The sequence below is a fragment of the Hipposideros armiger genome, unplaced genomic scaffold (genome assembly GCF_001890085.2).
Source record: "Hipposideros armiger isolate ML-2016 unplaced genomic scaffold, ASM189008v1 scaffold_594, whole genome shotgun sequence".
NCBI classification, from domain to species: Eukaryota; Metazoa; Chordata; class Mammalia; order Chiroptera; family Hipposideridae; genus Hipposideros; species Hipposideros armiger.
The window spans coordinates 31687-56541 of record NW_017731944.1 but is presented as its reverse complement, the minus strand read 5'-3'; the positions used below and the strand labels follow the sequence as shown (position 1 = coordinate 56541).

Below are 24855 nucleotides of genomic sequence, written 5' to 3'. Positions count from 1 at the left end.
AATTGAGAAAACAGGAAATGTTTGCTCTAATGCTTTCCAGATCCAACCCAAAGTACTGGTGTAGGCAAATACTCAAGGTGAACGAATAGAGCATCAGAAAATTTACAGTACTAGCCAAAAGGATGAAACATTTCAAGAAGCAGACTCATATTTGTAGAATTATCTATATTTTTATGCCTAGGGCTTGCTTGATAAGCATCAGTTGCTACAAAATGAAGTACAGGAAAGGTTTTCTACCTTAATATATTAATTCTCATAATTGAAATCTGTGACAGCTCCATATTTATTTTTCAGAAAATTTAAAAAGCAATGGTGTTCTGAATCCTACTCAAATAATCCAATTTTTCCTGTTTTGCCAAATGTCTTCAGCAATTATTTACTCATTTTGTGAGCTGAAGGACAGATTTATATGCCTGGACTTTAAACTAAAACAATAACCAATTTTAAAAGATAGAGTCATCCCTAAAATAAAAGCATTGGTTGTTAAATTCCATTTTGAGCTACCATGTTGACTGCATCTTGCAGATTTGATGGACACTACCTGAGCTGCCTTTAAAACCCGGAGTTGCTGCTGCATCCTGAGATGATGGAGCCACAAATAACAATGCAATGCTATTTTCCCCAGGATGTTTTTGGGAAATTGTGCCATCACAACTGCCAACCCTATTTTGCTGCAATTACTGCTCCTCATAGAATGACTCTGGCTCTAAGGGGGAAAGAATGAAAATGTCTGAATGTGGCATTAAATCCCTGGATCCTTCCGCTTCTTTAGCCCAGAGCATTTTGTCCAGTGTCAAAGTCATCTGCCTGGTTTAGTCTCTAGTATATTTTAATTTCTGCCTGATTTAGGCTGCTTCCTCCTCCTTCTGGCTACAGAGCCTTGTTTTCCATTGGAAACCCTCTCTTCTTCCTTCCAATCTGAGTAGTTCAGGTAGGGTGACTGACCCTACCGCAGAGCTCTAGGAGTGGGCTAATGACCTAAAGTCATATTGGTCAAGTCCTTCCAGTCTGGGTCCAAGCCCCCGCCACTCTGATAGGTGCCGGGGTGGGCAAGTAACGTAAGCCTGGTCACGTCAGAAAAAATTCCCTGGAGTCTTTTTTGTCAGGAAATGGTTGGAACAAGTAGCCCTTGCTTCCTGCTGGGTCATATCTGATAGAACAGAAGTTTGGAGCTTTGCCAATGCTTGCCTAAATGAAGCCAGAACAGAGGAAAGAAGACAGACCTGGGGTGAAAGTGATTACTAAAAGGAAATTTTAAATTGCAGCATCCAGCTTTATTTTATCTACTCAGTTTCATAAGTCAAATGATTCCCTTTTCATTAACCAATTTGAATTATGCTTTTTTTACTGACTCCACTTACTGCTAGAGTTGTCTTTCTAATCAGAAGGGCGTTTGAACTCAAATTTAATTCCTTTCTGTCTCCATTTGTTTCAGCATTTTTATGGGTCATTTTCTCAGCACTTATGAGTTGGGAATGAAGTTTGGTACCGGATATAAAGAGGAATAAGACACTCTGCTACCCTCTAACTCTCAGCGCAGTAGGGGAGATTAATGTACAAATAGAAGATTTTAGAAAGCCTGGTAAATACCATGGTAAACCATTACCAAAGTATTAGGGTGAGGAAGGGCACCTAATCTAACTCTTATAGAGAGGATTTATGAGAGATGTCAGAGGGGTCTTCCTGAAAGAGATGGTCATTCGTGTGAATCTTCAGGCTGGGTTTTCTAGGTGAGTGGGAAACACTAAGGGGCAGAAGACATTCTAGGAGAGGGACAAAGGGGCAGACATGGCAATTGGAAACTGCATGGTGAGTCCTGGAGCAGCAAGTGGCTCATGTAGCTGGAACTCACTCTGTGATCAGAGAGAGGAGACAGACTGAGGCAGAAGGAGATGGCAGGGCTCAGACACTGGAAGCCATATGCCTGTGGGATCCTGTTGTCCGTCAGGACCCAGTTTAGATGTTACCTGTACAGAAAAGCCTCTAAAGGCATCTCGAGGTGTTTCTATGGACCTCTTGACAGACTACACCGTGATCTTTATTGGCTATCTACCATGGGTGTGTGTGAGGGGTAAGTGAGAGTCAGGGTACGTGCAGAAAACAAGCGGACGGTACATATTCAACTAAAAGGATGTTTATTAGGCACATAGAACACACAAGGGGCTGTGTAAATTTTGCAAAAGATGTATAGTGGATAAAACTGAAATTCCAAATGTGAAGTTCTTTAATACCTAATCTGCATACTTTCTTCTGCAACACAGCTTGTCTTTCCTTCTCTTCCTACTGTAAAACCATCCTGATGATTCCAACCATCTATAAGTACTTAAATTTGTTTCAATTAACTCTGAACACCATTCAGTATATTAGATTTGGACATTATTCCAAGGCTTTAAAAAATAGATTTTGATATAAACTTGGTATTTCCATTCTCCTAAGATTGTTTTTTAAGTTTTTGTGGAAGTAGTTAATGACATTGCATAAAATATAAATTGAAGAAATAAAGGAAAGTCAAAATTACAAAAACAGTACATCAAGAAATAAATATAGGAAATGAAGAAATGTTTCCACGAAAATATTCCTTATGACACTTGGTTATAACAAGCATGAAAACAGCACAATGACCCTGTTTTGGTGGATTATGTATTATGAAATTATAAATGACGTATTCTGAAAGCAAAATTTGGGAAGTTGAAAGATGAGTTATAAAGCACAGCAAATATATTACACACAGTGAAATATGGATACATATTTCAGCTAGGAAAATTACAAATCATAAAAATACTTGATGATCAGAGAATAACTTCTATAGCATTTCAACATTTTGAAATTTGTCGATACATTTTTTATAGCTCATGTATGGTCTCTTTTATAAAAATGTTCCCTGTGCACTGGAAAAACAAATGTGATTTATGCAATTTTTGGGTGTGTCTATTATCTCACTCAGGCCCATTTGGTTAGTCATGTTAACTCTCCTATACTGTTAATGACTCTTTACTGCTTTGCTTATTAAGTATTGAAAGAGATTTGTTAGAATCTTTAACTATGATTATGGTTTCATCTATTGCTTTTAATTTCTCTCCATTTTGCTTTATATATTTTGATAAATGTTATTAATTTCACAAAATTTTCAAATTATTTGTCTCTTATAGAATTGTCCCCTTTTTATTTTGAATCAACCTTTATCTCTAAGACTACTTCTTTCCTTAAGTCCTAATACAATAATCAGGCCTTAATTAATATATCAGTTATTAAGCAATATATTAATAATTTATATTCATAATAGATTAATACTTATTAACAAGTTATTAGTACATTAATATATCCATGCCACATTTCTTTCATTAGTTTTAGCATGATATAACTCTCAGTTATTTTCTCTATCTTTTTTTTTTTTTTTTTTTTTTTTTAGCTGAGCCATCCTGCCACCTGTTGGCAGCTCAGTGACAGCTCAGCTCGGGCCAGGAATCGAACCAGTAACCCCGTTGCTCAGAGCTTGCATTCTTGAGCCAGCTCTTAACCAGCTGAGCCACTCAGCTGGCCCAACACTCAATTCTTTTAATTCCAAGCTATCTGGGTCCTAATTTTTACAGTAAGTCTCTTTTAAGCAGCATTAGTCTTTTTGTTTTATTTACACAATCTTTGTATTTAAAAAAAGTCAAAATCTTTGACTTTTAATTCACGTGTTTATTCCATTTAATTTACTATAATTCTTAATATAGTTGGATTTCAGTCTACTATTTTGTTATTCTTGTCTTTTTAAAAATAAACTTTCAATCTGGAATAATTTTAGATTTATGAAAAATGAGTATAGATAACAAAGTTCCTGTGGACCTCTTGTGCAGTATCTCCTAATGTTGACGTCTTACATTATTATAATACATTTAGCAAAATTAGGAAATTAACATTGGTACATTGCTATTAACGAAACTTGTCTTTTATAAAAATTTCACAACTTTTCCATTTTTTTTTTCTTTTCCAGGATCCAAATCAGCATATTACATTGGATTTATTTACATCATGTCTCCTTTGTCTCCTCTGATCCATGACAGATTATCAGTATTGTCTTGTTTTTCATGACATTTGACAGTTTTGAAGAATACTTGATAGATATTTTGTAGAATGTTCCTCAATTTGGATTTTTATGATGATTTTCTCATGATCATACTGAGGTTATGGGTTTCGGGGAAGAATATCATGGAGATGAAGTGTCCTCATCACATCATATTGGAGGAGTACACGATATTCACATAACACAACTGGTGATAATAACCTTGATCACTTGGTTAAGGTGGTATCTTTCGGGGTCTCTACTGTAATGTCATTGTTTTTTCCTTTTCTTAATTTCTTCTTTGGAAATAAATAACAAAGCCTAGCCTGAACTCACTTGGAAGTGGAAATTAAGCTCCACCTTCAGGAGAGACACCCTACATACATTGTGTATTAGGCATTCTTCTGTAAGAAAGATTTGTTCCTTCTCCCCCGTCCCATCTGTTATTTTGTTCCTTTATTTCTTCGTTTCTGTCTTCATTTGCATTGTTCAAGTATTTTCTTGTCTTCCATTTTATCTCCTCAGAATTTTAAATCCAAAATTTTGCATTTCCTTCTTAAGAGTTTTCCCTAAAAATTACAATATATATTCTTGTTACTTTACAGTTTTCCTAATTTTAATACTTTTGCTAACAGTTGAAGAAATATGTTCTGAATGCATTTATCTCCCTACATGTCCTTTGTGCTACTTTTGTCATATATTTTACTTTATAGTATGTATCTATCTCCATAGGTCATTTTTAAAAAGATTTTTATTAAAAATATAGTTAGCATACAATACTATATCAGTTTTAGGTGTACACATTAGTTATTCAACATTTATATATCTAAAGAAACAATCACCATGATAAGTCCAGTGACCATCTGACACCATACCATGCTATCACAATATTATTGACTATATTCCCTATGCTGTGCATCACATCTCCATGACTTACTTGTTTTGTAACTGGAAACTTGTACCATTTATTGCCTTTCATCTTTTCCACCCCTTTTTAAATTTTTCAGTTACAGTTGACACTCAATATTATTTTATATTAATTTCAGGTGTACAACACGTGGTTTGACACTTATATAACTTAAGAAGTGATCCTCCTGACTAGTTTAGGACCCACCTGGCACTATACATAGTCATGACCATATTATTGACTATATTCTCTATGCTTTACTTCACATCTCCATGATTATTTTGTAACTACCAATTTGTACTGCTTAATCCCTTCACCTTTTTCAACCTGACCCTCAAACCCCCTCCTATCTATTACTCTGATAAATCTAGTATCCATCTGACACCATATGTAGTTATTACAATATTATTGTCTATAATTCTTATGCTATACCCTATATCCTCATGACTACTGTGTAACAACCAATTTGTACATCTTAATCCCTCCCCCCTTTTCACCCAACACCCCAACTCCCCTCCCATCTGGCAACCGTTAAAATGTTCTCTGTATCTATGAGTTTGATTCTGTTTTGTTAGTTTATTTTGTTCTTTTTAAAAATTTTTTTATTGGGGAATTGGGGGGATGGAACAGTGCTGGGGAATTGGGGGAAGGGGAACAGACAAGTTGCTGTCGTTTTGTTCTTCAATCTAGTTGTGGAGGATGTTGCTTCACTGGCCCAAGTTGGCACCATCATTGCGCTCTTCCCTGGCGAGGCAGATCAGTCGCCGGCTTCTGGACGGCCACTCACTGCGGCTGCTGGCCGCTCACGCTGGCTGCTGGCTACATACGGTAGCCCATGGCAATCCACTGCCACAGGGACTGCAGCCTACGCCGTCGCCGGCGACTCACGGCAGCCCAGCTCCAGGTTGAGCTGTTGTTCAGCATCTTAGCTGTAGAGGGCAGTGTCACTGGTCCTCATATGTGGGATCCGAACCGGGGCCCTCTGGTGTCCCAAGCGAGTTCTTAACCATCGCGCCACTCGGCCGGCCCTATTTTGTTCTTAAGATTCCACATATAAGCAAAATCACATTGCATCTGTCTTTCTCTGTCTGACACACTCCACTCAGCACAATACCATCCAGGTCCATCCATGCCTCCACAGATGGCAAGAACCCATTCCCTTCCCTAGCTGAGCAATATTCCATTGTATATATGTACCATCTCCTCTTTATCTACTCTTCTATCGACAGATACCCAGGCTGCCTCCACATGTTGGCCATTGTAAATGATGCTGCAATGAACATATGGATGCACATGTCCCCTCAAAGTAGCATTTTGGGTTTCTTCAGATGGTTACCCAGAATTGGGATTACTGGGTTCTTCTTTACCTCTTGGTATAGGCTTTGATTTAAAATCTATTTTGTCTAGTATAAGTATTGCCACTCCAGTTTTTTTTTGTTGTTGTTTTTTAATTTCCATTTTCATGAAATAACTTTTTCCAAAATAACTTCACTTTTGGTCTGTGTATGTCTTTCCAACTGAAGTGAGTCTCTTATAGGCAGCATATGTAAGGGTTTTGTTTTCTTGTCTTTTCAGCCACCCTATGTTTTTTATTGTACATTTAATCCATTTACATTGAAAGCAATTGTTGATATATAGTTATTGCCATTTTATTATTCATATTTTTGGCTTTTTTTTTTTTAATCTTAAAGAAGTCCCTCGAACATTCTTTGTAATACTGGTTTGGTGGTGATGAACTCCTTTAGTTTTTTCTTGTCTGGGAGGCTCTTTATGTGTCCTTTGATTTTAAATGATAGCCTTGCTGGGTAGAGTACACTTGGTTGTACAAGGTCAGACAGTTAAGTTCGCAAACTTGTTGCAATGATGCCGCTAACCTTTTTTTTTTGCTATCAGAGGGATTATTCATTATGAATTTGTACCAACTAGACAAACAGTTAACCAAGCTTACTATTTGGAAGTGCTGAAAAGACTGCATGAAAAAGTTAGACTACTTGAACTTTTTGCCAATAACTCTTGTTTCACTTGTTGGCAAAAAGGGGCTTTTGCATCACAACAATGCACCAGCTAAATGGCACTGTCTGTGAGGGAGTTTTCAGCCAGTAAACAAATAACTGTATTGGAGCACCTTCCCTACTCACCTGACCTGGCTCCCAGTGACTTCTTTCTTTACCTGAAGATAAAGGACATATTGAATGGAAGACATTTTAATGACATTCAGGACATCAAGGGCAATATGACTACAGCTCTGATGGCCATTCCAGGAAAAGAGTTCCAAAATTGCTTTGAAGGGTGGACTAGGTGCTGGCATTGGTGTATAGCTTCCCAAGGTGAGTACTTGGAAAGTGACTGCAGTGATATTCAGCAATAAGCTATGTAGTACTTTTTCTAGGATGAGTTCGTGAACTTAATTGTCAGACTTCATAGGTCCTTGTTTTCCATCACTTTGAATATTTTGTGCCAATCCTTTCTGGCCTGCAAAGTTTCTGTTAAGAAACCAGCTGACAGTCTTATGGGAGCTCCCTTGTAGGTAACTACCTGCTTTTCTCTTGCTGCTTTTAGGATTCTCTCTTTGTCTTTAACATTTGCCATCTTAATTATAATGTGTCTTGGTATGGGCCTGTTTGGGTTCATCTTGTTTGGGACTCTCTATGATTTCTGGGCTTGTATGTTTATTTCTTTTGCCGGGTTAAGAAAGTTTTCAGTCATTATTTCTTCAATCCCTTGTTTTCTCTCTTCTCCTTCTGGTACCCCTGTGATGCAAATGTTGTTATGCTTGATGTTGTCCCAGAGGGTTCTTAAACTATCCTATTTTTGTTTGGATTCTTTTTTTATTTTTGCTGTACTGATTGGGTGTTTTCTACTACCTTGTCTTCCAAATCGCTGATTTGATCCTCTGCTTCATTTAGTCTGCTGGTGATTCCTTCTAGTGCATTCTTCATTTCAGTTCTTATATTCTTTGTTTCTGACTTGTTCTCTTTTTTTTGTGGTTTCACTGTCCTTTTTTATGCTTGCTATCTATTTATTGAAGTTCTCACTACGTTCCTTGAGCATCTTATAACCGTTGTTTTGAACTCTGTATCTGGTGGGTTGCTTGCCTCCGTTTTGTTTAGTTCTACTTCTTTTTCTAGAGTTTTCTCCTGTCCTTCATTTGGGACGTATTTCTTTGTTTCCTAATTTTGGCTGCCTCTCTGTGTTTGTTTCTATGTATTAGGTAGGGCTGCTATGTCTCCCAGTCTTGCTGGGTGGCCTTATGTAGTAGGAGTCCTCTGGGGCCCAGTGGCACAGTCTCCCTGGTCACCTGAGCTGGGTGCTGTAAGAGTGTCCCTTGTGTGGGCTGTGTGTGCTCTCCTGTTACATAGTTGAGACTTGATTGCTGTTGGCATGTTAGTATGAGGTACTGACCTTCAGGCTGACTGGCTGTGAGGTTTGGCCATGTCCACAGCTTATGGTCTGCTGTGAGGGGGGCTTACCCCACAGAGTGGGATTTGTCCCAGTGGGCTCTTGTGCTTGCTGAGACCACCCTTTGTGTGTGCCACTTGTGGGGTTAATTGGGTGGTGCTTTGCTGTGGTCTGAAGCCAACCTCCAAGTATGTTGGTTCTGGGGCCTCTTGCAAGGGGCTCCAGTGCAAGCGCAGGTCAGCCATTGCCTGTGACTGGCAGGGGATTACTTGCTAGGAGCTACAAAGCAATCCACTGTCTGTTACTGCCCTATGCTGTACCTGGAGGCAAGTGGGAGAGGCCACACTGCAAACTGAGGATGGCTACCACCAGTATCCAGTCTAGGGTAGCTCTGCAAAAATCCAGGACACTTCAAGGCCTGCTTCCACCTGCTGGCTCCCATAAGTTTCAGCTGCTGATTAAGCCTCCTGCAGTATGCAAGTTGGGTAAACCTGGGTCTCAGTGAGTCAGCAGGATGGAGCAGCAGAGCTCACCAAGCCAATCAGATTCAGATTTTTCCTGTAGGGGCGGGCTCGACACAGGAAAGAAGGTGCCCGCCTGTCTGCTGCATGAGAAGAGGGCCCAGCACAGAGAAAATGAGGACTGTTCCTCCAGTCCTTGATGCAAAGTTGCACAATTCAGTCTCTTCCCATATGTCTCTGACACCCCCAGAATCACCATCCCTCCACTGGAGCCCAGGGTGAATGTCTGCATGGGCCCTTTCAGAGAATCTCTGGGTTACCACACCTGGCTGGTCAGAATGCCCCCTGGTTTTCACAGTCATGGGGTTGTGGGGGCTCCTCTTCCAGCACCAGTACTCTGGGCTGGGGAGCCTGGTGTGAGGGGCTGGGGTTCCTTGCTCCTTCGAGGGGAACTTCTCTGGCTGAGATTTCACTCCTGATTTTCACCCACCACATGGAGGTTTGGGATCAGCCCATTCCACATCTCCACCTTTCCTACCAGTCTCAATGTGGCTTCTTTATATCATTAGTTCTGTTCAGCTAGACTTCAGATAGTTCTCCAGGATGGTCGTTCTATAATTTAGTTGTAACTTTGATGTGTTCACGGGATGAGACAAGCACAGAGTTTATGTACTCCGCCATCTTGGATCTCATTCTATAGGTCATTATATTACTGTTATTATAAATAGCACAAATTGTTTTGAGTGCTTAAGAAGAATTTACTTTTCTACCTTTGGCTCCCAGCCTCATTAAAAGGGGAGGATTGCATACTTGTTTGAAAAACCACTTACCAAAAGCATTTAATAGGAGACCTTGTAAAAATATATATAAAAATTCAAAAGTTTATAAAGATCTAATTTTGAATAACAAATTGGTCAAGGTTAAAAACATCAGTATTTTATATAAAACTAGGATCCGCAAGGTGGGTGGGAGGGAAGTGTGTCAAATATTTGTTCCTGAGTAACAGAACTATAAGGGAAGGAATAGTTAATTTAACTGTACAATACCCTGGGCACCCGGTAGGAACCAAAGATCAAGAAGAATAAAACAAAACCTAAGTATGTTATTTTTTGCAGAACTTTTATTTTCATGTCATTTGTAAAAATGTAACAGTAGTTTTAACTTCTCTGTCCCAAGACAAAGAGAAACATCGCGTAATAAACATTAAATAAGGCATTATGCCCTACAAGTAAGACATAAAATGTCCAAGGGAAACGTCAACATCAAACTGTTGACCACATAATGTGGTGTGAAAGTTTCAATAAATAACAATTCTTTTAAACAAGTACAGAAATAGATGTGCACACAGTTTCCCTGACCCTAATATTGATCTCACTGTCCAATTGCTTGGATTCCTCCACCTCTATCACAGTGCCTGGCATTTGATGGCCTCTCAATAAATACTAGTTTAACGAGGCACTTAAAACCGATCATCTTCAAATTAAGTAACAATCAGAACTGACTCATGGTTGATTAAACACATGCACACCTTTAAATACTAACATGTAAGATATTAAAATATGAACTTTGAAAAATAAATAATACATAAATAAATAGGCCTCTCATATAAAAACAGTCAAGCACAGTAATCTCTTTCTAATTGTCCCCGGAAGCCAGTTGTTCTCTTCTTCATTTTCAGTCCCTGTAAGGACAGGGGCCTCCTTTCAGGAACTTCCACCATGAGCTTCTTATTTCTCTCTAGGTCAGTTGGTGCTGCCCCTATGGTGAGAAGAAGATTACTGTTACAGGTGTTAAAGAAAGCTGCTCTTCTCTCACACCGGACCCTGAGGCTGGAGGGATATCTGCATGCAGACCTGGCCCAGCCCTGCACCTGGAGAAGGTCCCGCTATACTTACTACTGTGTATAGCAGAGAGCATGCTCTTTTACTTAAGAAAAGTGGGGCTGTGGACTCAGATTTATCATTGGTTTGAAAGAGCTAAAATGTACTGCTCACTGTCACACTGGGTTAAATATTTACATGCATGACCTCATTTAAGCCTCAAACACTCCAGGGAATAGCTATTATTATGTACTCCACTTTGCTGAGGCTCGAAGGGATTGAAAAACTTTCCCAGGGATCCTACACTGGACCTCAGGGAGGTCTCACTGCAAAGTCCTAAGCTTCCAAGGCCCACGTTGTCCCAGACCAGGGATTCTACTTTTCAGGTTTGAAACCAATACGGGACTGAGGTAAACAATATTTATTCCTTAATGGGTAGGAAGCATTTTAGCTAAATCTACTTAATCTTTTAGGAAGGTATATTTACCCACACTCATTTGACTAAGGGTGGAGGGCACTGGAAATATCCTTCTGGCAACAGAGCACATGAATGACCTTAGTGCCAAATCTAATTGTGAAATAATAATGATTTCCACTCCTTCAGCTAAACCCTGAATTTCCCTGATATAATTCGCTGGAGGCAGATGCTAGTATTGTGACCAATGCGTGAATAAAAACCGTAACTCACTTGTTTAGCATCTTATCGATGATTTTCTTAACCATGGGGGCTGCGGGGTTGAGACAAGCTTCCTGTCCATTCTTGAGCGTGGCTCTGCAGAGAGAAGGGAGAATCCACGTGAGGCAGGAGGTGGGGCTGGGGTCAGGGTGGGGGCTTCGGGACGGTGGAGGTGACAGAGCTGTTAGCAGCAGCAGCGCGAGCAAGGCAGCACTTACATGACTTCGGTTTGGGTGCAGTGGGGTCCCGGGGGTGTCACCTTCACACTCTGGATGTTCTTGAAGGGAATCCCCTGCAAGGTCTTCAAGCACTGGCAGCGCAGCTCACCGACAACGGGCGCCGCTGCGGGGACAACAGACTTGGTTAGCGGGGCTGTCCCCCGATGGGCGCCTAAGGGGTCTGACCCGTCCCGTGTCCCGCCCTTGGGAACCCAGAGCACCAAGTCTCACCTTCTGCGCGCCGGCAGGCGGCGACCAGGAGCAGGAGCAGCAGCGCGGCCCGGAGGAGCCGAGGGGCGCAGGGGGCGGCGGCGGTAGCGGTGCGGGCCATGGCGCTCAGCTCGGAGGTTCGGGTCGGCGGTGCCTGGAGCACGAGAGCTGGCGGGAGAGCTGGCGGAGAGGGCTCTGTGGCTCCCCGACACGAGCGAACCCCTTTTATCCATGGTCGAAGCGGAAAGATCGCAGCCCCAGGGCTAGGGAAATTCCGGGCCTTGGAAATGCGCCGACCCACCCCTGGAGGGCAGGACCCGCGGTGCCGCCCAGCCTGGCCTGCCCCTAACTTGGCTGACTCTGGGATAATCTGTTTCCGCCCAAACCCCAAAAGGGCCGTGAGTGAGTCACCACCAGGCACGAGCGAGCTACAGCCTGTGAGGGGGGGCCGTGGCGCGGGGCGGAAAGGAGGGTCAGACCCCTTAGGCCCATGCCCTTATCGTTAAGGGAGAGAACTACTCCTCTTAAAGACAGTTTAGTTGTTGGAATTGGAAAACATGTGAAGGGAATGGCAGCCTCTCTCATGTATCTATTTATTTTATTTTGAATTTAGGTTTTGCAAATTTTATTTATCTCTGTAATAAACGTATTGTTTAGAAATGCACCTGTCATCTCAGATTACATGTAAAAAACGTTCGTTTTATTCCTGGTGATTTTGAGCTTAGATAGATCACATTTAGTGCCCTATGTTTCCTCGGTGGGGTATGGGGGTAGGGCGAGTGGACAGACCATTGCACAGATTAATTCAGTGTTTATTTTAGAATAAATGTGTTGTAATCTCTCGTCCTCCTTCTCTTTGAAATTCTGGGACTTCCCAAACTCTACTCATGCCAGGAGCACCACTTTTAGTTGTTACAGGAGGCTGCATTTTCATTCATGACAGTTATTGGAGAGCTGTCATGGGCTGTCCACTTTTCTAGTGCTGTCCATGGACAGAAAAGACCGCAGTCACCAGGAGGCTACTCCCGCCATTACTCCTCTGAGCAACAAACAGATGTGGTTTTTCAAAATATGTAAATACTAGATTACTAGTATATTCCATTCCCTGTCGTCTGAATCTGTCTGTCTCCTGGGGTTCTTTCTTGACAAATAACTATCAATGTACTTTAGATTTCTAAGAATGTCTATAAAGCATTCAAAGTCTGTGTAGCTGAAACCTTCTCACTGGATATGGTCTGCCCTCTATGCCAGTTCTATATCCTCCTATTCAACCAACCGCAGATAGAAAATATTAAAAAAACAAAAAACATTGCTGTCCTTGTTGACATCTACTATATAATTAGGCTTATGATGGTTGCACCTGTGCTGACATATAGACTTTTTTTCTTGTCCTTATGTTCTAAACAATACAGTGTAACAATTTATAGAGTACATTGTATTAGGTATTATAAATAATCTTGAAATTATTTAAAGTATATGGGAAGATGTACGTAGTTTATATGCAAATACAACACCGTTTTATATAAGGGACTTGAGCATGGAATGAGGGGTTTGTCCTGGAACCAGTCTTCCATGGATACAGAGGGATGACTGAAATTCACTTTTCACAATCAGCTTCAGTGTCTCGTTTTAGATTAAACTGTAGATGGTTTACGTTAATTCTCCAGAGTAGATGCAGACCTCCAGGAAGTGTGAGATATTCTACCACTGCTGTGAGAAGAGCTGGATGCCAGGAAAGAGGTCTGCCTCAGGAGCAGAGAGAGTTCGGTAATGCTGTCAGGGCTGAAATTTCAGCTACATACTCACTTGCCATATGACCAGCTGACCATGGACAATTTGTATAATATCTCTCTGCTCTTGATTTTCCTCAGTAAAAGTGAGCTAGCCCATCTCACAGGGTTGTTATGAATATTAAATATGCTAACATTTGTAAAACATCAGCAAATATTAAGTGCCATATAAATATTTGTTATATAAGCACAATAGAAAGAGCGTTTTTCAACCTTACTATCATGGACTAAATATTTATGTCCTCCAAAAATTCATATGCTGAAGCCCTATACCCCATTGTGATAGTATTAGGAATCTGGGCTTTGGCGAGGTCATTAGGTTTATCTGAAATCATAAGGATAGGATCCTCAGGATGGGATTTAATACATTTATAAGAAGAGGTACCCAGGGAGCTTGTTCTCTCTTTCTGTGTCATGTGAGGACACAGCAAGAAGGCAACTATCTCTACAAACTAGGAATAGGGTTCTCACCAGATATCGAATCTGCAGACACTTTGATCTTGGACTTCCCAGCCTCCAGAACTGTAAGACATAAATGTTTATTATTTAAATCACCCAGTATATGGTGTTTTGTTATAGCAGCCCCAACTGATTAAGACACTTACCTAAACAGAGACATTCTATGGTGGATCTTCATGTAAAAAGAAAAAATATATATATTCAAAGAAATATCTTTTCATTTATCTTTAACATTTTTTAGCATTAGGACTTTTGAAATGCAGGTGTACCTGTATTCTCCTGAGATCTTCAAACAGATTTTTAAAATTCAATGTATGTTGCCGTCCAGAAGCCGGCAACTGATGTGCCTCGCCCGGGAAGAGCGCAATGATGGTGCCAACTTGGGCCAGTGAAGCAATGTCCTCCACAACTAGACTGAAGAACAAAAAGACAGCAACTTGTCTGTTCCCCTTCCCCCCAATTCCCCAGCACTGTTCCCATCCCCCCAATTCCCCAATAAAAATCTTTAAAAAAAAATTCAATGTATGTTTAAAATTTTACTTTCAATCATTTCCCATATAAAATGGGAATAAAAGTAAAATTCTTACCAATCCACTTATGGGAAAGTATTTTCAAATGACTGTCTTCCTGCCTCTGGAATTAATTGCTGACTGCCCAAACAATCAAATGTATTAGCTGTAATAATTCCCAGATCCAACCCAAAGTATTCATGTAAGCAAATACCAAGAAAGAGTAGAATTTAAGTTTATCTACAGTTCCAGCCAAAGGATGAGACATGTCAAGAATCAACCCATTATTTCTAGAATTATCTGCAACATGATTCCTAGCTCTTGTTTAATCAAAATCATTTGCTTTCAGAAAAAAAGGAGACTTTTTTTTTGCTTTCACAATATACCACTTTCCATGAATTAATTCATGACAGCCTCATACTAAGTTTCAAAAAATTTAAGAGCACTATTGCTATGAAACCTACTATGATAACTTGCTTCTTGTTATAACATGTGCTGAATGCCACTTTTATATCCACAAGCTGTAAATCCATGCAATCGCCAACCCAGTGAAGTTACCTCTAAAATAGAAGCTCAGTTTACTAATTTCCATTCAACTGTATAATTTTTATCATATCGTTCAGATTTGACTAATACAATGTAATATGGCTTCAAAATCTAGGGTCACTTCCATGCTGAGCACTGACCTTGCTAATTGGCCAGGAAGAATGAGTGGTTTGGCTCTGCTGTAATCCTGGTTTGCCTTGAGAACTTTGCTGACTGCCACCCACCTCCCTCCTATTTCCTAACAGTTATAGTTTGTTGTGTAATGTTTCTGCTCAGAAGAGAGAAAGTGAAGTTACCTAAACATGTCACAAATCCCAAGGTCTCCCATCCCTCTCTCTAAGAGAACTCAGCTGAGTATCAGTGTTAACCTCCTCTTTCAATCTCTACTGCATCTGCTGTTTCTACCTGACACCCACTCTTCCACCTTCTTAAAACTCAACCCTGGTTTTCCTTTGGAAATCCTCGCTTCTACCCTTATCAGTCCATGTGATTAAGGTAAGATGACTTCAACTCTGAGCTCAAGAAGGAGAGTTTGTGACCCGAGGGCAGTTTTGGTCCCTCCTTCCTGCTTGTGCCCAGGCCAATATTTGTTCAAAGTGGAGCCAATGATTTAAGATTAACTGACTCAGAGACAAAGCCAGTTGTGCTGGCATAAAGGGAATTGAGAGGTTCTTGCTTCTTGCTGGGCTTGCTAATGGATTAGATAGAAACCTGGAGTTTTGCCTTTGCTTGGGGAGGGACTGCCTGAAAGCAGTGCTGTCATAGAGGAAAGCACAGACCTGGACCTATACAGATGTAGGATTATTGGGGACATTGTTTGAGCACCTGAATCTAGCTTTGCCCTACCTAACCCATTCACTTTCATTGTTGTATAGCAACAGATTCTCTTTCCTTATTAAGCCAGTTTGAGTCATGTTTCTTTGTTTTTTTTTTTTAACATTTTATTGGGGAATTGAGGGAGGGGAATAGACAAGTTGCTGTCCTTTTGTTCTTCAGTCTAGTTATGGAGGACGCTGCTTTACTGGCCCATGTTGGTATTATCATTGCGCTCTTCCTGGGCAAGGCAGTTGCTCGCTGGCCATTGGACGGCCACTCATGGCAGCTCACGCCAGCTCACGAAAGCTCACGCCAGCTGCCGGCCAGCCCCACTGCAGCCTACGCCATCGCCGGCGACTCACAGAGCCCAGCTCCAGGTTGAGCTGTTGTTCACCATCTTAGCTGTAGAGGGTGCAGCATCACTGGCCCTCATATGGGATCCGAACCAGGGCCCTGCTGCTCAGAGCTGGAGTCCCAAGCCAACTCTTAACCAATGTGCCACTTGGCCGACCCTTGAGTCATTTTCTATCACTCACAGTGAAAGAGTCCTGAAAAATACATTTCATCTTTCATATTGCTGCTAAAATTATCTTTCTAAAGCAGGTTGATTTCTTCACTATTCAAAGCCTTGTTTCCCTTCCTTTCTCCATTTGTTCATTTACAAGTTAGCATTTATGAGTTTGGGATCAAATTAGGTTCTCAGCATACAAAAAGGTGTAAGATGCATTCTACTACCTCCAGAATTTCAGTGTAACAGGAAAGGCAGGTATATAAACAGAAAATTATGAAGTAGTGTGGCACATCCCATGATGGAGTATGTCCAGGACATGACAAGCACAGAGGTGGGACACCTAACCTTGTCTACAAATGAGGTGGGCAGAACTCTTAGAGAAGAACTACAGAGAAGTATCTCTGGGGCAGGTGCCCCTTGAGTTGAGTCTTAAAAGATGAGTGAGATTTTCCCAGGTGAATGAGGAGATTGAAAGGTGGAGGAAACATTCCAGAAGGAGATGACCAAATGAGCAAAGTCATAGAGAGTTGAATTATCATTGTGTCTACTAGGAGCAGCTGGCAGTTCGTATATCTGGAGCTTAACCTCTATGGCAGAGAGTGGGGACAGATAGAGCAGGACTCAGTCACTGAAGGCTGTGTGGACCCTGTCTGCTCTGAATCAGTTCAGATGTTACCTCCTCTGAAATGTTCTTAAATCCATTCCAAGGTGTTTTCATGACCCTGTGTATAGAAATTTATCATTTACTAAGTGGTATGTAGAAGGTGCAGTGTAAATAAAAGGCTCAAGCTATGGAGAAAATGAAGAAACAGTGGATATTCAATTCAATAGACCTTTACTAAGCATTCATTGTATATAAGGTTCTATGTCAGGGTTTACAAAAGATACAAAATTGGATAAATTTGGCATTCTTTAATATCCACCAATATACCCCTTTATGTTTATTAGATAAGTTCTGTTGCTCTTGTACCTGTAGTAAGAATTCTGATGAATTGAGCAATTGACAATTATTTAAAATCATATCAAGTTATACTAAGCACCATTCACAAATATTGGCTTTGGACAAATGTTAAAGGATTTTAAAAGATTGCTCTAAATTAGGTTTTCATCTCCATTTTCTTAAAATTGTTTCCTAAATGCTTATGGAAGTAGTCCTGATTAAATAAATACTACCATGGTCATATGATATAGTATGATGAAACAGTGACATGGCAAATTTACAAAAAGGAAGTAAACACAGGAAAAAGGGAAGCTTCCCCATGGAAATAGTGTATGAGTATGTTATAAGAAGACTTTTTGGAGAATAAAAACATTATGATGACTTTGGTTTTATGGAAGCAAAATTTAGGAATTCAATAGACGAGTGTATAAAACACTAATAGAAGTGTAATACACAGTGTCACGATATGGATATTAGCCAGGAGAATTATGAATAAAGAATCAAAAAATTGATTTTTGAATGTTGCTCATAGTACATTTTCCAATGTTTTTCACTACACTTCCACATATTTTTTTTCACCAAAAATACTTTTTTGTTTTTATTCTTCTTGACCCTGTCCATTTGTGCATATGTTTTTTTATAGAGACACACAGAAAGTGTATGTGTGTGCGTGTATGTGTGTGTGTGTGTGTGTGTGTGTGTGTGTGTGTGTGTGTGTGTATGATTGGTCACAAGTAATTGAAACCTTATCAAACCAACATAGGCAGGGCGTTGGGGTGGGGGTGGCATTTAGTATTTATTTGGTATACACAGAAGGCTAAGAAGGAATTAATAGATGGCCAGGGCAGGAAATAGAAAGCTATTGCATGGGGCTAGAACTGAGAAATAGAAAGTCAGGAATAGAACTTATTCTCTTTTTCCTGAACCATGCAATCTCTCATTACAGCTTTTCAAATTGTGTTTCAGTTTTTCATCTAGTCTTCATCCCACCAGCGTACAGCCAACCTAAATGTTTTTACCCATTTTTAAAGCCTTACAAACAGTCCTCATAGGATTATTATGAAAATCAAATCAATTCACATTTGTAAAATGTGCTTGAAAGTAAATGCTATAGAAACTATTGTTAAATTAAAAAAAAAGAATAATAAAATACTAACATTAAGAATAGCTTTTAAAAGTAAAGGGAGTAAGTCATGGATGAATTTGTGCTTCCATAACTGAGGTTAAGTAATCAGTTCTATTGACTGCTTATATTTAGCGAATGGGGTCAGGGCGGGGTTAATATTCTTCAGTATCATGAAAGTAAAAGGAGAAAAAGGTGAAAATCCAGAGATATTTTGAGGATGAAGGGAAGTAAGTTTAGAAATCATCATAGTAAAGTAGAAGGACAGGTCATTTGCTGAGTGGTCAAGGCTTATGATAGGGCTGATGTCTGAGGGAAGTGGCGAGCATTTGGGGCAACAGTTGTGAAAGGTCAAAGTAGGTGACCTTAATAAACAAAAAGATTATAAAATATCAGGAAAAGCTCACCTAAGACCAAGAGCATTAAATTACACTTATACCAATTCACATGATTTCATGTCTTCAGCACTATTTTGTGGCTTAGGGACAAAAATCGGACAATGGGGGTAAGCAGGAGGGAGGGGTTAGTTCTGGTATAAACTATGCAGAGAGTAATTTGCAGCATTGACTAACCGCAGAGTCCAGGCTGAGTTGGAAGGTGAATGAAGCAGAATAAGGTATGATACACTGAAAAAATGGAGATGGTGGGGATCTTGGAGGGCCTTTGAGGTTTTTGTGGGATATTGAGCATGTTCAAGATAAGTTTGAGAGTAGAAGAGTTAGAAGGACAAAAGGCTGTGGTCTCAGAACTACTTTTCAGTGTCTGTAATATTGGGTGGCATCATTCTGAAGATAATGCTGTCAAAGGTGAGGTTTTGCTTGTGGGTGACTTAGCTAGTGTGTTTTGAAGGTTTGGAAGAGGAGGAGGTTAAAGAACCATGAGATCCAATTAGGACAGATGGGTGGAAAATGTGGAGGACAAGGGAGGGAGGATGGTTTGTTATGTATCATACGTGATACACTCTACCTTAAATATGTATGACTATAATTAAATACTATTTAGGGAGCACATTTTGTGAGATTGTGTGATTGTGAGTGGAGGATGTGGATGGACAGATGAGGGTATCCTCAGCATGACCCTGAAAGTTCTTGAGTGCATTTTTAACTGCAAAAAGACAGGAAACCTTGCTGATGGTAATGACACGGTGGGCGATTATCACATCTATAAATTATTTTATGAGAGTTGTAAATGAGATCAGGGCAGTAATTAGGTAATCAGTAGCATTACTTCTCATAATCAGTTCTTGTCAGTTGAGTTGATTATCCCAGAAAAAAAACAAAAAACAAAAAACTTTCATATTAACCACATTATTTTCCTTATGGTTAAATTTTGAAAAACAATTTTTTAGCATCTACTGTGTTTTGGCATTTTCCTAGAGTGTAGATATATGGGAGGTGGGGGAGATACAGTTTGCTCCTCAAGGGGAGCAGATCAGGACAAACAAATAATTTCAATAGATTTTAGAGTGAGAGCTGATGGTGGTGGGCATATGGTGCTTTGGAATCACAGTGTAGAAGACAGACTGACCAACATTGTTAATAACTAAGATTTGATAGTCCTAACTCTGTTAATGCTTGGTGATTCCTTTGCTTTTAAGTTTTGCTGCCACCCACACAAAATCAGACACTGGGACAGTCCCCTTGGGTCTGACTCAGTGAAGAAATAAATAATTGACATGGCTATATACTATGTTTATTTATTCTTTTTTTTTTTAACTAAAGAGAAAGTTAAGACAGCCTCTCAATCACCAGACACTGTACACATCATAGTTTTATAAACATTGTGGTTGACAAGGTTTGCAGGCTTTTAAATTTGATATTTTAGGAAATGTAGCTTATATTCATCATGCTTAAGTTTTCTCTACTGATTATAGCACTGGGTTGTGGTTTTGCTGAAGAAAAATCCTTCTTATCTGTGGTGTTCTTAGTGGGTTGTTGGCTCAAGCGTTGTGGCCCCTGCGATTTGGAACTGATATGTGTTCTGGGGGGTAAACCACCACAGAAAGGGAAGGAGAGTACTATTTCTTAGGTCCCAATTCTGGGTCAGATGCAGTGCCTAAGCTTTTCATAATGTCATTTCAATAATTTCAAGAATACGATGAGGTTGGTATCATTATTCTCATTTTAGAGATGAGGAAAATGGGGCAGAGAACCTTAAAAGTGGAGCTAAAATTCAAACCCCAAACTGTATGGCTCAGAAGCTCACTGGCTCAAAATCAGTCTTTCTCTGGACAAAGAAAGAAGTGATTGGGGAAGAGAGAAACCATGTAAATCTTAGGTCTAATGAGTGCATTTCATTTTTTTAAGCCCTCCTTGAAAACAATGCACTTGAAAAAAATCTTCAATCCAGTTTATACTAGTAGCCAAACAAAAATGTAAGAGCAATGACAGCTACGAGTCCCCAGAGTGTTGACAGTTCAGTGCCATCTCAACTCCAAAAGCTTCACCGTATACAGTGCCCAGGGACTTCCAACACTAGGCCAGGGTCTGATAATCAGACTGGAGGTAGATAATAGGCAGCGTGCACCTAGGGCCTCACTGGTCTAAGCAGCCTATCTCTACTGACTCCAAGAATGCTGGAAGGCATTAACAAGGACATGGACTCCACCATGGACTGTCAAAGCTTGGCTTTGTCATCAAGAGACTAGAACAATGCTTTTAAACTACAAGTCATGATACATTAGTGGGTCATAGAATCAATTGTGTGGGTTTTAACTAGTATTTTAAAATATAATGGAATTAAATACAATAGGATAGAATAAAAAGGAGAACACACCATAATGCACCACGTATAATTAGCTTAGGTATTATTTTGTGAAACTTTTGTTTCTTACATACATGGGTAACTGTGTAAAATTAAATCCTTGGTGCACAAGATTTAGAAAAGGAACTTCCACAAGCAAAAATATCCCTTCATTGATATTTTTACATCAGTTGAGGTTGTTATCTATATAATAAATTTCTAGTTTGTAGACACTATCCGCTGAGAATTTCCAGTCAGAAAAAAAAAATGTTGAAGTAATGCCATTTGAATTTCATCACTCCCTGAAAGTTTGCAAAACAAGAGCTACAGTAAATTCCTGTGCTTTTCCCGACAGAAGTTCTGGTTTCTGATGCTCTTGTTGATAAGGATGATAGCTTCACAATGTTCTCAGCAGACTACATCCAAAATAAAGATTAGCAGAGCAAAATGTGTTTTACCTCTGGCCAGTTGGGTCATACTTACTAATTATATCCAACTAAGGATGTTGTTTGTGGCAGGCATCCAGAGGGAAATAAAGAAAAGAGTAAAATCATAATACCTTACCACCTGCACCCCACTTCCTAGTGTGTTAAGTTTCAAAAACATCAATTGAAGTACTTTAATTTCAATTTTAACACTTTTTGCTTATTTTCACCAAAACGTCTCTGCTGATTGTCTGACTCAACATACCAGACTGTCTATAATAGTACAAAGAATAGCAATAATAATAACATAGTAATTACAATTACTAATAATCACTAACATTTAGTAAAAACATACATTTTATATGTTTTTATATATAAATCAGGGCTGAATTGTGTGTGTGTGTGTATGTGTGTGTGTGTGTGTGTGTGTAAAATCTTCTTACAGTAGCCCAAGCAACCCAATAGGTATTCAAAATATACCCATTTCAAAGATTAGGAAAACAAGGCACACATGGCATGCTAAAAACTTTGGACCTTACACTAGGGGCAAAATAGAAACCTTGAGAGTTTTACAAAGATGAGTGACATTGCTGTATTTGTATTTTAACAAGATAATTCTGTAGCATTGAAAGTGAAATGTAATACAGAAACTCAAAATGGGCACAAAATACTTTGAGAAATGGTTACCTACTCTCTCTCCAATATATCTCTGCCCCGCCTCTCACATACACATGAGTATATTCCTCCTACACAGAATGATAAACTCTTCTCTAAACATGAAATGATCATCCAGTCTTTCGAGTGTTGGCACTCATTTCTCCCTCTTTTTGCAGTTGTTTTTTCCCCCTGACCCCTAGAAATTCCAACTGTTCTCTCAAGATCAAGCTCATCTATTGGCACTTGAATGAAGCAATTACTTACATGTCATTTGCTTGTATGAGTAGCAAGATATGGTAGAAAGATCAGGGAGCTGGGAATCAGCCAGATCTCCTCCGCCTCTTGCCTGTATGTCTTTGAGCAAGTTCCTTAAGGTTTTTGAGATTGCTTCCTCAGTTTTAGAGTGGGAATAATATTACCCACCTTGAAGAGTTATTGGGAGGATTAGATATGTTCCTTGGCATCTAATAAGTACTTAGGAGATGGTACCGTTCATGATTATATTTTTCCAAGGTCACCCAGACAGAACAAATCATTCTCTTCTCTGTATTTTTATGACACTTTATTACTAATCTATATAAACATTTGCCACATTAGATTGTAATTATATTAGCCTATGAGAAAGGGCAAAGCCTCATTTTTGAATTCCAATATATAGAGCACAATGTCTGAAACAGAGCAAGGTGCCCTTCATAGGCTGTTTGCTGAAATGAATGATGTGAATGATGTGTACCTATCCTAGGGGTAATGATAGAGAGAATGAATAAATATCTGAAAGTTATATGGGGAGAACTAGAGGAGTTGATGACTGCAGTACTCATTGCCTACTTAGTAGTGGTCCGATGCTCAGAATGAAAATCAAACTAATGAGACAGTAGGCTTCACCTAGCATTAAGTTTATTTATCTTGTAGAAAGAACACAGGAAAGATACAACACTGCGTGTGAAAGTCACTACGATCAATCCACTTGTAGATTTTTTTCATCAGCTTTATTGCAAGTTTATTTACATTTAATGATACTGACCAATTTTAAGTGTAAAATTTTATGACTTTTGCCAAAAATAGAGGTTTGTTGGTTTTTTTTTAAAAGCTTTTTATTGGAGAATTGGGGGATGGGAACAGTTCTGGGGAATTGGGGGGAGGGGAACAGACAAGTTGCTGTCCTTTTGTGATTCAGTCTAGTTGTGGAGGATGTTGCTTCACTGGCCCAAGTTGGCACCATCATTGCGCTCTTCCAGGATGAGGCAGATCAATCCCTGGCTTTTGGATGCTGCTCACGGAGGCTGCTGGCCACTCATACTGGCTACCCACTGTAGCAGGGGCTGCAGCCTATGCCGTCGCTGACGACGCTGGGGACGCTCGGCAGCCCAGCTCCAGGTCAAGCTGTTGTTCAGCATCTTAACTGCAGAGGGCAGTGTCACTGGCCCTCATATGTGGCATCTGAACGGTGGCCCTCTGGCATCCCAAGCCAGCTCTTAACTATCGCGCCACTGGGCCGGCCGCAAAAATAGAGTTTTTAGCAATCATCATTCACATTTAAGATTGTTATAGTCTCTTGAATAGTTGACCCATTATCATTATGAAATGACCCCCTTTATTCCTAGCAATATTTCTTGCTCTGAAATCTACATATATGTATATGCATATTTCTAAATGTTATTGATATGTATTTGTCAAGGTAGGATGATAGAACTATTTTATTTAGCATTTTGTTAGCTTGTTTAGAAATTTTCACATATTTAGTCAAAGAAATATGAATCTCTCTTTGAACTCTCCCCTAAGACCTCATAATTGTTAGAGATGGACCTGAGTGCATAGATATTGAGAGAATGCATTTGGGGGAGAATTTCTGGAAAGAAATCCTAGAAGAGATGACTGAGGGGATGAATTTTGGAAAAAAAAGTTGAGAATTATAGTAATGTTTAAATTTGTGCTCATTTTGATACCCCTTCTGAGGACTTATTGCTTTTTGGAAACAAGGTTTGTTTATTTCCTATTTATGTTTTTAATCTATACATAGGGTTCATTTTATAATGCTTGGAAACAACAGTGCTCGGCAACTTGAAATAGGATGTTCTTGGGAAGAAAGAGAAACAGAGTGCTGATAATACATTTTAATGGTAAGACCTCAGATGGGAAAATCACATTAAGGGGAAAAATGCGTGTTTCTCTTTCAAGTATTGTCACCTTGCAGCTGCCCACTCAAATGCTCCTGCGCACTGATCCTTTGATGTCATAAAGAAGTGTCTTGGAGTGCTAAGACCCCAGGGAATAACCTCAGTGAAACTTCCTTATCTGATGGTCTCGGAATGCTGAGTCCATTGATGGGGATCATATGTATGTATGAAAACACAACTTGGGTTTGATCACAGTCAGTTTCGGTGAAGCAGCTGCCAGACAAATCGAATCAACAAACTGGGTATATATATTCAAATTTACTTCTTTGTGGCAATTTTCTTTTTTTTTCTTTTTTTTTTTTTTTTTAAAATTTTTTTTGGGAATTGGGGGGATGGGAACAGACAAGTTGCTGTCGTTTTGTTCTTCAGTCTAGTTGTGGAGGACGTTGCTTCACTGGCCCAAGTTGGCACCGTTATTGCG

At 39.7% G+C, this 24855-nt stretch overlaps 1 protein-coding gene and 1 long non-coding RNA gene across 5 annotated transcripts in view; one reads left to right on the top strand and one right to left on the bottom strand.

The window, feature by feature from the left end:
* Positions 1-9917: 9917 nt before the first annotated feature.
* On the bottom strand, positions 9918-12171 carry LOC109371836 (growth-regulated protein homolog gamma-like). Its single transcript, XM_019624578.1, has 4 exons — positions 11761-12171; positions 11530-11653; positions 11324-11407; positions 9918-10573 (listed from the first exon to the last, which is right to left on the bottom strand). The coding sequence occupies exons 1-4, from the start codon at positions 11858-11860 to the stop codon at positions 10558-10560; spliced, it is 324 nt and encodes a 107-aa protein (XP_019480123.1). The 5' UTR covers positions 11861-12171; the 3' UTR covers positions 9918-10557.
* The window catches only part of LOC109371837 (uncharacterized), a 37546-nt gene continuing 23270 nt past the window's right edge, over positions 10580-24855 (top strand). Inside the window, exons 1-2 of one of the 4 annotated variants that reach the window (XR_002121941.1) lie at positions 10580-11045; positions 24278-24377. This is a non-coding gene — a long non-coding RNA (uncharacterized LOC109371837). Of the gene's footprint in view, positions 11046-15138; positions 15539-24277; positions 24378-24855 lie in introns of those variants that run through there. The other 3 variants (XR_002121939.1, XR_002121942.1, XR_002121938.1) reach the window with 3 other exon arrangements.

What these genes read in the sequence shown, in the direction of transcription:
- LOC109371836 (XM_019624578.1), bottom strand. Translation starts at nt 11,860, where the DNA reads ATGGCCCGCACCGCTACCGCCGCCGCCCCCTGCGCCCCTCGGCTCCTC. An exon ending in CGCCTGCCGGCGCGCAGAAG is followed by an intron (nt 11,654 to 11,760) that starts GTGAGACTTGGT and finishes TTGTCCCCGCAG; the next exon opens with CGGCGCCCGTTGTCGGTGAG. An exon ending in TGCACCCAAACCGAAGTCAT is followed by an intron (nt 11,408 to 11,529) that starts GTAAGTGCTGCC and finishes TTCTCTCTGCAG; the next exon opens with AGCCACGCTCAAGAATGGAC.